General features: G+C 47.6%; 6 protein-coding genes across 6 annotated transcripts; 3 read left to right on the plus strand and 3 right to left on the minus strand.

The window, feature by feature from the left end:
- Window positions 1-31: 31 nt before the first annotated feature.
- PADG_12039 (uncharacterized protein) lies at window positions 32-388 on the minus strand (the record flags this gene model as incomplete). The annotated part of the gene is made up of 1 exon (XM_010763325.1): window positions 32-388. One exon carries the CDS (start codon window positions 386-388, stop codon window positions 32-34), a length of 357 nt encoding a protein of 118 aa, XP_010761627.1.
- Window positions 389-1,063: 675 nt separating this feature from the next.
- Window positions 1,064-2,096, plus strand: PADG_06123 (uncharacterized protein; the record flags this gene model as incomplete). Its single annotated transcript, XM_010763053.1, has 3 exons — window positions 1,064-1,373; window positions 1,532-1,665; window positions 1,815-2,096. The coding sequence occupies 3 exons, from the start codon at window positions 1,064-1,066 to the stop codon at window positions 2,094-2,096; spliced, it is 726 nt and encodes a 241-aa protein (XP_010761355.1).
- A 396-nt stretch (window positions 2,097-2,492) lies between these two features.
- Window positions 2,493-7,720, minus strand: PADG_06124 (DNA-directed DNA polymerase; the record flags this gene model as incomplete). Its single annotated transcript, XM_010763054.1, has 2 exons — window positions 2,493-7,375; window positions 7,486-7,720. The coding sequence occupies 2 exons, from the start codon at window positions 7,718-7,720 to the stop codon at window positions 2,493-2,495; spliced, it is 5,118 nt and encodes a 1,705-aa protein (XP_010761356.1).
- A 470-nt stretch (window positions 7,721-8,190) lies between these two features.
- PADG_06125 (mRNA splicing protein SLU7) lies at window positions 8,191-9,684 on the plus strand (the record flags this gene model as incomplete). The annotated part of the gene is made up of 1 exon (XM_010763239.1): window positions 8,191-9,684. The coding sequence occupies one exon, from the start codon at window positions 8,191-8,193 to the stop codon at window positions 9,682-9,684; it is 1,494 nt and encodes a 497-aa protein (XP_010761541.1).
- A 440-nt stretch (window positions 9,685-10,124) lies between these two features.
- On the minus strand, window positions 10,125-10,825 carry PADG_12040 (uncharacterized protein; the record flags this gene model as incomplete). The annotated part of the gene is made up of 2 exons (XM_010763326.1): window positions 10,125-10,404; window positions 10,692-10,825. 2 exons carry the CDS (start codon window positions 10,823-10,825, stop codon window positions 10,125-10,127), a joined length of 414 nt encoding a protein of 137 aa, XP_010761628.1.
- Window positions 10,826-11,047: 222 nt separating this feature from the next.
- PADG_06126 (CMGC/DYRK/DYRK2 protein kinase) lies at window positions 11,048-15,680 on the plus strand (the record flags this gene model as incomplete). The annotated part of the gene is made up of 3 exons (XM_010763055.1): window positions 11,048-11,415; window positions 11,499-14,523; window positions 14,601-15,680. 3 exons carry the CDS (start codon window positions 11,048-11,050, stop codon window positions 15,678-15,680), a joined length of 4,473 nt encoding a protein of 1,490 aa, XP_010761357.1.
- Window positions 15,681-17,274: the final 1,594 nt, after the last annotated feature.

A 17,274-nucleotide genomic window follows, 5' to 3' on the forward strand; every position in this document is an offset into this window, starting at 1 on the left:
AAAACGGATAATATGGACGTAATGCCAGCCCTCAGAGCAAGATGGATAGAGCCCAATTCCCGACAGCTTGAGGTTGATTAACGGTCAGCCACTTTTCCAGAGATGGCTGCAGAGTTGGGGGACAGGTGTGAGGCTGTTGTTGGTCTCTGGAGTTGGAACCGGGCTGCCAATTCTTGCCGACGGGCAGCGCATGAACATGGACAGGTACCTCGCCCGAGACGGTGATTGGCCGTAAGACGAGGTAGTTTCGGGTACCTTGGCATTTCACAGGCAGAGAGCTGACTAATGAGGCAAACAGGACAAACTCCGAATTGAGCATCTTCTCAACCTTGAATGAGTCAAATCTCAACTTCAACGTCCAAAGGGCGTCTCTGAACATCCTCAGCATTGGGGTCTCCAAATGGTAACTGTAAGTCTCAGGAACTTATTCCTGTTCTGCATCGGGTGACGACCGATTTTTACAAGAGAGAATCATTGATACTTGCTCGGGCTGTGGATGAAACCCAATTGACCCTTATATGTCGAAGGATCTACTTCTCAAATACATCAAAATCAATCAATTCTGGCCTTCATGAGTGATTCACCTTGGGCCCCTTACGGTCTGTAATGGACGATTCATCTCCGCTCTGCTGGTTTGTCAGACTCTTCATATGGCAATGCTTAATAAGTCATACCCCGGGGGATCAACTCTTGAATCCTTGATCAAAAGCTCGGGAGGATCCTCAGCAAGATTATCAGCAAAGAAATTATCAATTGTGCCGTTTTTAGCTATGCCGTGTAACTTGGAGTTATGAAGCTAATCTTATCCCAGAAAGGAGCAAAACGGGCACTATCAACAGCGAATCATTTCTGAACAGCCAATCAGTTAGTTACATCAATAGATCCCAAAAACGGGGAGGTCCGAACTTCTGAACATCACAGCAGCATCCCCACGACATGACATCAAATACATCACAATTTCCATGAAACTTGTTTACCTCCAACCCTGCCGTCCGTCATACGGAATTTCGGTCTATTCAAACACCAAAATACGTGAATTGTATATATGAAATTGTGATTGGACATGTTTTACAGCTCCTGTTACTTGATATTGGCCTTGACCCTGGCTATTGGGTCCCAGCATTCAAGCGCTTCAGCTGGCGTCCAATATCCCCTTGCAACAAACCCAGAATTGACATTGGATGGAGTTCCATTCTCTATAAGGGCCTATTGGATGCGCAGAGCCAACCAAGCACTATCTGACCTGGGTTCTCCGTGTCCCTTCGCTGCATTCGGAACCGTTATCGTGAACCATACTAAGCAGGGAGAATTGGGAGACCTGATTTGCATTGGTGTAAATGAGAATAGTAAAACTGGGAACCCGACATCACATGGTAAACTCCTATTTCTGATCCCAAACACTTGTATTGACCCCTAAACCAGCGTTTGGGATTCTGTCCGCCCTCTGGAGCAAACAAAAGCGATGCGGATTTTCATATCCATCTGTCTGTTTTGGGATCCACACTTATTCAATTACCCTTTCAACGCACAGGTGAAATTGCTGCCATAACCAACTGCACCAAAGTCCTAACAGACAAAAGTGGTCGATTCAAAATGACCCCTTCCCAAACGCTAAATGCCTTCAAGGAGCTTACTCTCTATAGTAATGCCGAAAGCTGTTCAATGGTAAACATCCCTCAACTTTGCACCTTGAATCTTGCTTTTTGTCTCTCCTCTCCTCTCCCTCACCACCAGCTCCATCAGCACCCTCTAGATTTCCAACCAGGCCCTTGCTAAATTTGTTACATTCATTGTTTCTTTCAAAACAAATCCAGTGTACATCCGCCATTCGCTGGGCAGGGTTCAAAGAATACGTCTACGGATCATCGATCGAATCGCTGATCCGGAAAGGATGGAGCCAGATTCGCATTTCATCGCAGGAGATAATAGAGCGATCATACGACCTGCCCTCGTCGACCATCCTCATTGGGGAGGTCTTAGCCAACGAGACTGATCCGTATTTTGCATGGCAGTATGACCCATCTGCTCCGTGTCCGGCGGGGTGTAGCAGGTCTGGACCCAGAATGAGTTGCAGAAAGTCTGCACGCCGCGACTAATGGGACCAGCTTGTGAGAGAAAACATTGAGATCTTGGCATATTTTTCACATGTGCAGCGGGACAGGATGTACATTCCTGTTCATTAGTTATATTCCCATCTCTAACTTTGCGGTTTTATCTTGGATTTCGAGCTTATTGTCTCCCACTATGAAAACATGTTGTGATTAAATAACCAAGTCATTGGATTGATTGTTGAAAATTCATTTAATCTATTCAGTGGCCATTGCGGGATATCAATTTCTTCACTTCCAGGACGAAAAATGATAAAAGCTCATTTTGGGTATATGTCATTAATAACATCTGGTCATCCGCCAAATCCGTATCCGAAACACCCAACTCATCGACCAGGAAAAAAAAAAAAAAAAAAAAAAACCGAATCGTTTACTACGGTGCCATCACCAGCTAAGTGGACCCTCCTCACTTAGGTCCTCAAGAAGCCTAATAACCGGCTCAACAACCGTCCGCGTACTCCTCAATTGTGACCCCTGTCTTGTCCGCGTATAGAAGACAGGGCAGTCTTTACTATCACATCTCACCTCCTCCCCCCACGACGCGCCCATGCACGAGCGGCAGATCTTCTTCAAATAAACATCCCTCCTCTCCTCCTTCATCAGCCTATTCCTCATGTGTAGGAGCGAAACATGGCTATCGCGCAGACAACCGTTGCAAATCTGTTCCTCGCCCTCGTCCAATTTCTCCCGACAGACTACACACGACGAGGATTTCATATATGATTCCAGCGTCTTTTTTGTAGAGAATACCCCCTCCCTGCTTGCGGAGGCATATTCTTCTGCGCTTTCTACACGTCGCACACGCTGGTACTTGGGCACCTCGTCGTACCATTGCCGGACATTCGCACCAACGAGATTGAAAATTCGTTCAAGTGGCGGAATTATGTTTTTGGAAATGTAGTATTCTGCATCTAACTCTAGCTGCGAATCGTGAAGGAGGACTTCCGGAGGTACACATCGGTCGATAAGCCTCGCCCCGGGGACACCAGATATCACGACGTACGGAACACGCTCCCCATACTGTGCTTCTGTGCGCGGATCTTCCAGCATCCTTTTGGAACTGAGGAGGGCTCCAGGAGGAGGCATCCCTTTATCGCTATACGTCCCCAACCTAACTTCCTTGGCAAAGCAGAAGTCCTGAATTGACACCTTGCTTTTCATGATCTTGGTACATTGTTTCTGAAAATAGCTCTTCACTCGACTCAGATCGGCTGTTTCGAACAGAATCCTCAGCACCTTCTCCTCGATTTTCTGCTCCGCAGGTGTCCCATCGCGACGGACAGTTTCAATCCCCTTGGCGTCGAATTCGGGTTCCTTCTGCGATCGATTCTCGTATTTATACCCTACGTACCGTTTCTTCGCCAAGAGCACGCATGGGTGGTAAACTTTCTCGAATTTAAGTTTGATCGGACGAGGATTGGAGTTAGTGATGGTCTTTGCGATTTCTTCGCCGATATCAAATGCCTCATCTTTAGTGCGCCCCTTGAGACAAACAAAAACACTATCCGTATCTCCATACACCACCTCTGCATTCCAACGTTCAACGGAATGTATCATAGCAATAGCTTTTTCTAGCGTCTCCCGGGCTGTCTGGACGATACTGTCTGCAATTTCCGCGCATGGCATTCGTCCAGAGAACGACGCAGACGTGTATCCATAGGTGACGTTGGCGATGAGTTTCAATGCCAGTTGTCGATTGTTTAGCAAGCGCTGCAAGCTCTTATCGTCTTTCCAAGCTTTCATACCACCCTTTACCATGACTCTGGTTTCTAGAATTTCGATCAACATTTTAGCCAATAATGACTTGCGGATCTCCTGCTTAACATATATCATGCCATTGGGGGAGATGTTAATTTGATCCTTGAATAGTTCAAGGAGGCCCGCAGGCCTCCTGAAATCAATAAACCCTAGTTTATTCTGGCCCCGCCACTCGACCACTCTACCTAGGCAGGTGGAATAGCAGTAATTGTAGGCGATCATGATACTTGGATAGAGTGATTGAAAGTCAAGCACTAGAACTGGGCTGGTGTAGAAGTCACTTTGAGGCTCCATGACCAGGGGCAGGCATTCGAGTGCATTCTGTTGACCAACTTGTTTCCTGCCTGGGGAGATGAGGATGAGATTCTCAGGTTTAGCGATTCGGAACATAAGTGATTCGACTTTAAATTGAGATCCTCTCGAGAAAACTGAAAAGAAATCGACACCCAAAATGCGAGCCTGCTCACTAGTCCTGGAAATCAACTCGTTCGAGTCGATTATTTTCAAATTCAGCTGAACCCGACTGGCAAAATAGTTAATAACCTTTGCTATATCCCGAGGCCTCTGGCTCTGGAACCACTTAGTCAAGTCTTGGTAGTGATAATGCGGAATGCGTTGGTGAAGGAGATGGAAAGCAACATTCTCTATGGTGTATTGCAGCAGGTTCAACTCCCCACGCATGGCTCTCCACAAGTTGATCATATGCCGGCCAGTAACACGAATGGAAGACGTGTGATTGAAACCCCAGCGATCATTCTCCTTGCCAATTCGTCCATGGGAGTCGGTTTTCACCCTAGATAGTTCATCGCACAGATCATAATCATACTTGTACCTAGCCCTTTCGATAAGGTAACCCCAAGAACTATTGTGCACTTCATAACCTGTCAAAATATCCGGATCACATCGTCTTACCACGTCAACAAGCTTGGTTAAAAGATCAAGCTCACTGGTCTCTTCATCAAACTCTGCGACCATCGTGGGTGATATTTTGGCAGCGAGACTCTCATTCTCCGCTAGTGCTATAACCCCAACAGCCAGGCCGCTGGTCTCATCATCCTCGTCGTCAACGTCATTATCGCCATCCTGCACACACCAGAAAATACAGGAGATTTCATCTTCTTCGGGATTCGGAACAAGAGTACCACGAGAATTTACATGGATCTCGAGGCTCATGACACTCATATATTGAGCCCCTTGTCGTACTTTTCTCGCCGGCTTTTTCTGGGAATACTTGAACCCATGGCGATCTTTTTGGGTGGGCCCCTCTACCTGGGAAAGAGACGAGTTTGCAGGCTTTTTTGCGGCGGCACTGTTCTTTTGAGCCTCCTTCCGTTTACGTGTTTCCTCTTCAAGCCATTCAACAACTTCACCAAGGCTTGGAGCAGCTGGTGCGAACTCCCAAGTTCGTAGTGAACAAGATCTACGAAGTCTGTTGTTATCTCTTTCGAGTGCATCTCTATCGACAATAATAGGAGGCCTTTCTCCAAACATTGCAGGAGACTCCCCAGTCGGATCGAATGGAGGTAAGTAAGGCACCGTGGTGCTCTCTAGCTTGAACTCTCTTCCAGCATACTCCCGGGGGCGATCAGGGACGTCTTCCTCGTTGCTATAATGAGGTCCCTGGTAGATAATAGATGGCCGGCCATCGTCGTTCATAGTCGCTAGAACTTCTGAAGGAGAAGGGCATTGAGGAACGAAACTATAAAGTTTACCTTCTGGCGGTATATTGAACGATTGGTATAGACATCGCTGCACCTTCAAAACGGGGGATGGAGGCTTCCCTGGCTGTTTTAACTTGCAAGAATCGTCACTTGTGCGGCGTGTATTTTCCGATTGGAATGTTTGGGCTGGTTGACTCGAACCTTGTTTTGGAATCTGTGAGTCTAATTTGTGCGATACATCACCCAGTTGGCTCAATCTTGCTGTAGTTGCAGGATCATGAGGATCCTTGACAACATGGAAGGAGATTCGTTGATTTTTGGAAGTCTTTCCGGCAGACTTTTGGGAAGATTTCGACTGAGTTACACGGGCATGAGTAACTGTCGCGAGTTCTGCCTCTGTTGACTCATCTATGGGTAGAGCTCTCAGCAAGGACCTGCCCGTTCCGTTATGACCAACCACATCGTGTATTACTGGTATGTTGTTATCGTAGCTGAGTTTAAGCCGTTTATTCCTGGCATCTGCGTGAAGTCCAGATGAAAACGGGCGCTTTGATGTTTTAGCAGGGGGCTTTAGATTGCTAATAAACTCCTCTTCGATCTCAAATGGATCATCTTGGCTATTAATCGAGCCAGTCAACGGCCGAACCCCAACGCTTTCCAGCTTCGAGAGGGTTGTTTCTTCTGCGACAACAGCATCAATTGTCGCACCTGAGCCACTTTTGTTGTTAAGGTCTAGCGGATTGGCAGGATCCTCTCTAGGTTTGGGCTCCACTTCGTCACTTGCAATCTCAGCTTCTTGTTCATGTAAAAAAGACTCGTTCGCGTCATCATCCGAATCGTAGAAGATGTTTTCCAGATTAGGAGGAGAAATGAGGCTCTCGTCGACTTCGACATGCGCTTGGGACTCATCTGCTTCGGCATCGCCTACCCCTAAATCCTCAGATTGCGCCGCTTTCAAGTTCTCAGGAAACAGGTCTTCAACGCTACTCAATGCAGATTTAACCGCAGCTTCAAAGGGTGTCGTAGATACGAAATCCGCAAAGGCAGGCTTTCGCCCAAGATGTTCCGCATTCGCAATGGCTTCCACCTTTCCTTTATATTCCTCCTCATGAACCCAACCACCACGCCCATTATTCCTAGGATCTGCAGACATCGAAACCAGCTCATCGGGACGGAAAGGGCTGCTCTCAACATCAGAAGGATTACGCTTATCCCTCCTCCTCCTCCTCCTCCTCCTCCTTCTTCGGGCTTCTTCTTCCCACAACCCAGCCAAGCTAGGAACAAGTTTCTTGTCCGGCAGCATCGGTTGAAGCATCTCCACAAAGTCGTGATGTATTGGCCGCTCCTCGACCTCAAGGCGATTTACAATATCCTGAACATGGATGTCAACTTCTAAATCACAATGACTCTGTCGTGGTAATGTCGAAATATCGGAGACCGATCCCGGTGGAATTGACCGATCATGCCAACGATGAGTGAGGTTTTCAGAGTAGATTGGTATCGGCGCACGGAACATAACCTTGCTGCTCCTAAGGTATGCGCAACCGTATAAATTGTAGTCGCACATCCATTGCGCCAAATATTGCAGATGGCTCTCATAAGGTTGCAGGACGCGTTTCATCACAGCACCTTGTCGCAGCAGGTCTGCAAGGCGATTCATATGCATGGGGTTGAACAGGTATATCTTGAGGAAGAACCTGTATCCAACATGATACCCATAGAACGGAACACCCTTGACGAGGGTGATGTGGGCGACATAGGAGATTTTCCTTTCATAGGCATTTCGGCGATAGCTAACTGCCAGTGCATGATCGGCGGACATGTGAAGGGTGCGAATGGCAGTGTTGACTACGAATATTATATTAGGAATAGATTCAAAAATGAATAGGGAAGTTGTTTGCATTTTTGCTTATTTGATATTCTCTCTCTTCTTTTTCCCCTCGTTATCATTTTCTAACCTTCTTTCGGATTCAAGCTACCCTGATATTCGATATACAGGTATGGGAATGCGCCATGGATGTGAGCGCACACCTTTTGTCCCGTTTCCGTCGCCCCGAAAACTCGGATGACGGGGACCTTTGGACGTGCATCTTTCGGGGAGGTACCATCACCGAGAGGGAGCTCAGGGTCCAAAGCTGTAGGTATCGCCTGGTAGTGATCAATGCAATTCAGCAGCACTTGAAACTTTTCCATCTGCTACCGGGGCGCGGACAATTTAGGGATAAATATTGCATTGGGTTTGATGAAATGTTCATAGGCAATAAAATGATACGAATAAGCACTTGTCCAAAAAAAAAAAAAAAAAAAGGGCATAATCCAACAGAAAGCCTTGGGTTTCTACTATCGTTGGTCTCTTGCTTTTGACGAGGTTGACGAGGTTGATGCGAAGACGCGTAGAAGAAAGAGATTGGTTCTGGTACATTAGGTCATCAAGATGCACTGGGTGGCGCCAAACCACGTGACATGGACAGCGGACTAGGCTAATTGCTGGATCGGGCAACTCAGATTCATGTGGGATTGATTCGTTTACATCTTCAAATCAATTTCCAGAGGCACTCTAAATTCTAACTACTGGTGAAGCCATCAGTCAGATCTTTAGTAAGGAACCGGTTACCAGTGGAGTCCTCTGTGCTGAGACATCGTTCCTTGTCCATCGAATCACCATGTCTCGAAGGCCGATGAATGTGGCGGCAAAGGAGCGCAACGAGTACATTCCCAGCTTCATCTCCAAGAAACCTTTCTACGTCGATGACACGTCCTCGGCAAATGACTATCTTGAGCATCAACGTCTCCAGAAATCCAAAACAGACCAACAAAAATGGTACGACAGGGGGAAGCGCGTTGGACCGGTTGCAAGCAAATATCGCAAGGGTGCATGCGAGAACTGCGGCTCCATGTCCCACAAGATGAAAGACTGTCTGAGCCGCCCGAGAAAGTTAGGAGCTAAATGGACGGGGAAGGATATACAGCCGGACGAGGAGATTCAAAACGTGGATCTGGACTGGGATGCGAAGCGGGATAGGTGGAATGGCTATGACGCATCGGAATATCGCAATGTGGTGGAGGAATATGAAGAGCTGGAAGCGCTGAAGAGGAAGGCAAAAGAACGCGCAAGAAAGGAGTCACTACTGGCTGGCGAGACTGATGATGATGATGATGACGACGACGACGATGATGATGATGAGGAGGAGGAGGAGGGGAAGGAGAAGGTGGCTACTGGTGCGGAGGAGGCTAGATACGCGGAGGAGTCCGACATGGGTCGGCAACAGAGTACTGCTACACGCAACCTGCGGATACGAGAGGATACTGCCAAATATTTGCTGAACTTGGACCTTGACTCGGCCAGATACGACCCCAAGACTCGTCGGATGGTGGATATGGGTGCGCAATCTGATCAAGCTGCCGCCCTTGTTGCAGAGGAGAACTTTATCCGTGCTTCGGGTGACGCAGCTGAATTTGAGCGGGCACAGCGGTATGCGTGGGAATCCCAGGAGCGCGGCGATAAGGACAGACAGCATATTCAGGCAAATCCTACATCGGGTGAGTACACTCGAAAGAAGAGGGAGGAGGAAGCGGAGCAGAAGTACAGGGCACAACGACAGGCGCTGTTGGAGAAATACGGTGGCGAGAAGTATCTGCAACCGGCACCTTTGCGCGACGCTGCAGTCATCGAGAACGAACGATTCGTCGAATATGACGAAACAGGAGCAATTAAGGGAGCGCCTAAAAAGGTAGCAAAGTCGAGGTATGCTGAGGACGTGTATATTAATAACCACACTTCTGTCTGGGGCAGCTGGTGGTCGAATTTCGTATGGGGATATGCATGTTGTCATTCTACGGTGAAAAACAGCTACTGTACGGGAGAGGAAGGGAAAACTGCGTTTGAGGAAGCTCAAAATCTGTTGCTTAACGACATGGAAAGGGCCAGAGACGCGGAGGAAGAGGAAGAAGAAACACGAGGACAGACAGAGGCTACGAAGGCAGAATCCCAGCTGGCTAGGCGGGCTAAATCCGGGGATGCAAGGCTGGGGAAGCGGACTCTGCAGGAGATGCAGCAGGGGGTTACTGAGGAGGAGCTGGAGGCATACAAGAAATCGAGGAGTGCAGCTGCAGACCCGATGGCAGCGTTTCTTGGGAAGGATAAGTTGGTTCGATGAGATAGACATCAAAACAATTATTCACCTGTCTCATGATTTATTTTCATTTTCATTTTTATTTTTATTTTTATTTTTATTTTTTTAATTTCAATTTCAATTTTTATGGCCTTCTTTCCATGATTTGAGCGTACAAGCGAAGTGCTGTAACTATATGACTAGATACTGTCTTTTTCTATTAAGAGTAAAACACATGGATGAAATGCGAGCCAATGTGTGGAGAATACCCCCTTCTTATTTATTTCGTCAGGAGGGGCTTTGGGTGTTGTTTGCACGGTTTCCACATCGGCGGGAAAAATTCAACAAGCCGTTGGACAACGATCGAACCCAACGACGAAAACAAGGAGTGAAAATCGGAGCATGAACCCGGATGCGCAGTAGAATAAATAGCCAGGGGGGGCTCAAGGAGCGAGGATTGATTCAACAAACGCTTCCAGGAATAACTAGACACGCCTCTCACCCGTCCCTAGAACATACCATTCCTCGCAATCCGTAGCTGTAGCTGTAGCCGTAGCCGTAGTTGTAGCCGTAGCTGTAGCCGTAGCTGTAGCCGTAGCTGTAGCCGTAGCCGTAGCCGTATCCGTAGCTGTAGCCGTAGCTGTAGCCGTAGCTGTAGCTGTAGCTGTAGCTGTTGTTGGTTTGCTCTGTTCAGGCGTGTTGACTTGAACTGACTGAACCCCTGCAGCAAGTGCCGGGTCAGTCAGCTCGATTTTAGTCAGTCGACTTGACTATTAGTTACCTTCAACCCAACCTCACGACAAATCTTCACTTCACTTCAACCTCATCGCTCCTCCAACACTCTCCACCGCCGCCCTCGACGCCCCCATCCCTACCCAACTAGCCCCCCGGGTGAGCAGTTGATCTGTTCTCTCGTTCCTCCCGTCCAGTTCCTCGTTCGTATTCGTTTGTTTGTTTTTGTTTGTTTGTTTGTTTGTTTGGTTGGTTGGTTGGTTGGTTGGTTGGTTGGGGTTTTTTTTTTTTTTTTTTCCCTTTTTGAGCCAAAGAATCACATCAATGTAGGTCCCGCGTTCAGCAATGGATCGATAGCGAATCCCGGAAAGTCGCGGCTCTCAAGTGTTGCTCGTCCATTCGCACTCGCATTGCTGGATGCATTGCTCCTCCAACAATCTTCCCGTGTTTCCATCGTCACAACCTAACCGTTGAGAAGGTTCCCTGTCACGCGGTGCACTGCAGCCTGGGGACAACAGAGGGTAAATTTTGGTGGCAGGTATTGGCTGGCTTTTGGAGAACGAACAGCAGTCCTCGACCGAACCGAACCCCCCTGGGTGCTCTCCATACCCAAGAACGAAAAAAAAAAAAATACATAAATAAATAAATAAATAAATAAATAGAGATAAATGAAAAAATGCCGTTGCAGAAAGCTACACCGCCGCCACGAGGTCCGCAGCCCACATCCTCCAACCCTTCTCACAACGATGATTATGGCTCTGGAGGTAGGGATTTGCCCGTTCATCCAAAGTCCTGCTCTTCAGCCAATAATATACAGGCCGCGAAGACTAACAAGCGGGTGCAAGTAGCGGAGGCTCCCTCGCGAAGGGTGCAGAAAAACCCGTCTTCGGGCAGCATGACGGACAGCTCCAATTCCAGCTCCTTACTTTTCAGAAACAACGTGGAGCGTACTGGGAATGGTGTTTCGATTCGCAGACGGCAGTCGATACGAGATCGGGACCAGAATCCGAATTTTGGCTCCCGACAGGGAGATCCTGTAAAACGGTATTGTTCTAATGGCAATTGTTTGTTCCTTACTGTGTTTATCGACCGGCTAACTGTGTACACCTTTCTGTGATGATTTCTAGATCCTTTCCCAATTATTCTAACCCACAAACACGTTCAGCAAATCCTTCCATACAGTCCTCCTCGTCTCATGGGCATGGGCATGGGCATGGGCATGGGCATGGGCATGGGCGTACGGGAAACAACAGCTCTCGTTTAAGTTTCAACTTCGTTACGCCCAGCGATCTGGCCCAGGATGAGAGTCGCACATCTCCAGATAGCAGTGAATTTCTCGCTCCCATCAATTTCGACGATTTCCACAATAGCATCATGTCGAAAGAATCAAATTTGAGCTATTTCCCTCTTCCTTCGGCAATCAGCTACGATTCCAAACCTACGGCTCCCCGGTCAACACCACGATGGTCAAACCAGCAGCCACCGCAAAACGTGAATCACGTTCGGACAGCGCCGCTCTCCCGGCGAGCAAGCAATGCATCGAGGAGTACAACGGGGAGTGTGTCTACAGTAAATGGAAATGAAAAACCTCAAGCACCCAGTGCCGCTCGCGCACGTCGATTGAGCCATGCCCTTCCGCCTCCCTCTGGCGTCATGGCAACAACGACGACGGCGGCGCGACCGCCTAGAAAATCCATTGGACCGGGGAGTTTAGTTACAGACATCGGGGACCCCGGTGTCCCACGACGAAGACCAAGTTTGTCGACAAGGAAAAATGCGGTGGACGCTAATCGTTCGGCTCAGCATCCTTTTTCCTTGCAGATAGCAGCCCAACAAAACATTGATGCAGGTCCTTCTGAATCTTCAATGTTTTTAAATACACCTAGAAACCAGAAAGCAAAATCACTGCAGCCGCCTTTGCGGGTGCCCAGAGAGAGTTTAATCATTCCATCCACTAGCTCAGAACCTTCGAGGTCTCTGTCAAATAATGGTGAGCGAAGCCCAGGCAAGGCAGCCCAGCACCGGACGACTACTCCGTCATCGTCGTCGAAGCGGGTGTCGACCATGCCCCCTCATGCTCACGGTTTAGGAGCACGAACAATTAGCCCCACCGATGCCAGGCGTATGAAACGAATGTCATTGATGCCCCAACCTCCGCCAATGCCACATACACCTCCAACACAGCAAGATGCCACGCTCCCTCCGACCCGCTCTTCAGCCCAGTCTCCTTCCACAATACCCAGGAAAAGCGTTACTCCTTCTTCCTCCAGGACCACGCCAGACCCGCATCGCAAATCCTACAGTTCAGGGATATCTTTGTCTTCCAATACCAGTAATAATTCTGCTCGGAATTCTAACGGGTCTTTGCAACCAAGACTGTCCCAGAATGTTTCAACATCTAGACTACCAACTCCCAAACCCCGTACTGAAAACTCATCGAATAATGAAGAGGAAGAAGTTCCCCCAGTTCCAGCCATTCCCAAGGCGTACGAATCGCCCAAGACTGAAGGAGAGCTCCAGCTTTCCGTCACTCGAAAATCCAGTCTACCCCTAGACGCCGGACGATCAAGAGTCAGCTCAAGATTAGACTCCGATTCCGTCGATACTCCTAGTAAAAGGCCTATATTAGATGATTTCCAAGTTACCAGAGCAATTATCCACCGGGCGGATTCCAAACCTAGACCCGCCTCAAATGTTGGCAGAAAAAACCTTCAACCACTGAAGCTCCCGCCCCTTAACCTACTGCCTCTAAGCATTCCTATGACGAACAAAATTAAATCTTTGAGAGATAAAGGCGCACAAGATTCAAACATGCGTGTCTCCAGCACCCCCACACCCCTCCTGCCCTTGACCAAAACCCCAACCACTCCAATGACAGCTTCAAAGGTCAGTTTCTTTTCTCATGGTATACTCGATCAAGAGCCACTGCCATCACCGCAACCGAGGAGCACTAGTTCGCATTATGCACTCCGCAACGATCCGGTCCGATTCCGGGCTCAAAACAGTTCCAGTGCCCTCGGGCCATTGGATGTTACCTCCGACAGCAGGAGCGTTTCTCCCTATGTTTTGACGTCCATACCAGGAACGAAGCCAGAGTTTACTCATACACGACCCGAGTATTCCAGGACCAATTCTAATAGGCTGACTGGACCCCGGCCTCAAACTCAGTTTGCTACTATTTCTCCTCGTGTTGAGCCGTCGAGCTTAGTTCTGCAACCGAGTACAGATAACGGATCTGAGAGTAGCCTCCCGTCTTCCACTCGACGGGACGCCAGAGGTGATCACTATAGAGCGAAATCTCACCATATTATCACCGAACCAATCAATGATCCCTCCAAGCATAGCATCATGCCTCCTCCGAAACTTCCGGCGTCAGCTACTTGGAATAACCTGTCAAGTACTAGACAAAGCCCTACTTCCAAACCTACATATTTACAGACCAGACGTAAAGCGTCCACGTCAAGTGTCACAAATGGTATCACTCTGCGGAACCAAAGCGTCAGCAGTGAACAGAGTCTGGCTCTCAACCCCAGTTCCTCCATTGATGCCGGTGAAATTGAGAGTCAGCCCAGTCGGTCATCGTCCTTATTATCTCCTGTGCATAAACTTCTCACAAACTCCAAATCCCCTACATGCAAGCTTCGCCCTCAGGATCAGAATCTTGATCGGGACGATATATCAGCCGAAGAAGAGATGCGGAAACTGGGTAGCAAACGGAAAGATTTCGAAAATGCCGTAAGGGAGCTAGACGAGTTGCGAAGACGGGCAAACCCTAAGGAGCGAGTTGGGCCCGCACAGGCTCTAAAGATGGCTACTTTGAACATATTCGAGAAAGGCGAAATTATTGACTTCAAGGATATCTATTTCTGCGGCACGCACAAGGCGAAGAAACATGTTGGTGATCTTAATGCGCAAAGTGCCAATTTTGGCTACGACGATGAGCGTGGCGATTACAATATCGTCCTCGGAGACCATCTTGCGTACCGTTATGAAATTGTCGATATCTTGGGCAAGGGGAGTTTTGGTCAAGTGGTACGATGCGTTGACCATAAAACAGGGGCCCTCGTTGCGGTGAAAATCATCAGGAATAAAAAGCGATTCCACCAGCAGGCGCTGGTTGAAGTGAATATCCTACAAAAGCTTAAGGAATGGGTAAGTTTCTTTCTTTTTCCCTGACACACAAACTTCTCAATACAATATTCTTATATGTATTCTAACAACGTCTGCAGGATCCCAATCGACGCCACAGCGTTGTGAACTTTACTCAAAGCTTTTACTTCCGTGGGCACCTTTGTATATCGACAGAACTTCTAGGCATGAATCTGTATGAGTTTATCAAAGCTCATGATTTCAGAGGCTTTTCGCTTAAACTCATCCGCCGGTTTACGAAGCAGCTGCTCAGCACTTTGGTTCTGTTGCACAAGCACAAGGTCATTCACTGTGATCTGAAACCAGAGAATGTGCTTCTTGCTCACCCTATGCATTCGGAAATCAAAGTGATTGACTTTGGCTCGAGTTGTTTCGAAAATGAGAAAGTGTACACTTACATACAGAGTCGCTTTTACCGCTCCCCTGAAGTTATTTTGGGCATGTCGTACGGAATGCCCATCGACATGTGGAGCGTGGGCTGTATCCTAGCTGAATTACTCACTGGCTACCCCATTTTCCCTGGTGAAAACGAACAAGAGCAGTTGGCATGTATCATGGAGGTGTTCGGACCCCCCGAAAAACATCTTATCGAAAAGAGCACACGGAGAAAGCTTTTCTTCGACTCACTCGGCAAGCCTCGTCTGACTGTCTCATCCAAGGGTAGAAGAAGAAGGCCAAGCTCCAAGGAACTCCGCCAAGTCCTAAAATGCGACGATGAAGCTTTCCTCGACTTTATAGCTCGCTGTTTGCGATGGGATCCAAACCGACGCCTCACTCCCAACGACGCCTTAAACCACGAGTTCATCACCGGCATCAAATCCAACCCGCGATCACGAGTCCATCTCGTCTCGGTCAACTCGCCAGCAAAACGCATGGCTTCAGGACCGGCCTCATCAACTATCCGACCGCTTCCCGATCCCCCATCCTTTGCCACCAAGAGCGGAGCGCGAGTTCGAGATTCGTCAAGCCAGTCTCCCATTAAGAATACAGGTCCTAAACGGAGTTCAACTATCAGCACCGCCTCCACGGTCAACAGTATAAGCAAGCGAACGTCGAATGGAAATCCAATATCCGGCTCCGCTCTGCCACGGGTCTCGAGAGCTGCTAGTGGGAAAGCGGATCTGGCAACAGCGGCAGCGGCAGCCAGCCTGGTAAGCTGAAGCCCATCCATCCACACTCCGGCGTCTTGTCCTGGATTCCTTCACAACCCACTCCCACAACATGTGAATACTGATCGGGTGAGATGGTGCAGAAAACAAGATAGTTGATGCAGCGTATATATATTATGGGTATCATGCATGGACTCAACCACTAGAAGTTCGCTCTTTGTTCACATTTTCCCCAAGAAAACACTTTGATGAAAGCATTTTCTTTATTGCGATTCGAATTGGCCCCGGTCACTGCCTGCTTCATATTTTTTAACCCGCAATATCTTTTTTGCCAGTTCATACCCAACCATCTACATCTACACTTTCAGCTTTTACCTTCCTTGTATTCATTTTGACTAAAGCTCACCCTGCATTGTGTGAGTGTCTTTTGATAATGCCCCCTGTTTGTATTTAATGTCGGGGTCTCCCATTTTTCATTTCTTTTGTTGTGCTTTAACCCCTCCATTTCTTATTATGATGTACAGCAAATAAACATGTTTTCCCTTTTCCCTATATTTTCTTTTTCTGGAATGGAACGTTTCGATTTTCATTTTGGGTGATTTTTGTTCGCTGTCTTTTCCTAGGTCGTTCTCACTCATCATCGGACTTCTGGCTCCCTTTTTCCATGTCAATACCATGTTACCTTTTTCTTGGAAAGATTACCCGTTCGATTGTTATACTTGCGGTGGTCCTCGTACAGTCTCTTGTTGCTTATTCACTCTTTAATTTTTTCTCCTAGCTTATATAGACTAGGCTTCCTTTCTTCGTCCTTAGCTGTACTTGCTTGGCAAGTGTTCCATTCCGTCCCTCCCCAGTATTTTTTTTTTTTTTTTTTTTTCGTTTTTTGCTTTTTGCTTTTTGCTTTTTTTGTGAAATCTCTTAGAAAATATCGCATACACCTCTTTGCACAGTTGAGTTTTCTTTAGAGAGAGATAGAGAGAGATGGAGGGAGAGACTTGTTTTACAAGGGTGCTATCCTCCTCCATTCTTCCTCGCCTGGCTTTTACTGTCTTTGCACCTTTTTCAATTTTATCATTTCCCTTCCCCTTCTCCATATGTTTATGTCCTTTTTTTTTCCACTCCTGTGCCATTTGATTGTACATATATACATACATTGATGCAGGTGTCTTTGAGGTCCTGGGCTTGATTTTAATTGATACGTTATGGTGTTGGCTTCTTCCTGAGTAGCTTGTTATTCAGCAGGACTTTTCCCCTTCCCCCCTCTTCTGTTTTGTGTTTCAGTCAGCTTCTCTGAGCCGATAGCTATTTGCATGAAATGCCTACTCATTTTAAAAATTACATTATATGATCTAAATGTGAAATGCACCATGCTAGTTATTTTGTGAACTTTTGCATATAATTTTACTTGATAAGTCCGTTTTAAGTTTAGCGCTGTGAAGTTGTGGAAATCTGGCCGAATGGTCCCCCTCGGCTTAGTCATCGCCCATATCTACAGTTCAAACCGTAGACAATTTCGCCGCCTGGAACATATGGCTGAAGCAATACCAGACAATGTGCATGCTCCCTCCAGTCCCTTTTCTTATATGATATCCGGTTGCGAGCTTAAGTGGCGAAGGGGAGGAGATTCTTGACCTCCTATTCCGCA

Source organism: Paracoccidioides brasiliensis (genome assembly GCF_000150735.1).
Source record: "Paracoccidioides brasiliensis Pb18 unplaced genomic scaffold supercont2.7, whole genome shotgun sequence".
Taxonomy (NCBI): domain Eukaryota; kingdom Fungi; phylum Ascomycota; class Eurotiomycetes; order Onygenales; family Ajellomycetaceae; genus Paracoccidioides; species Paracoccidioides brasiliensis.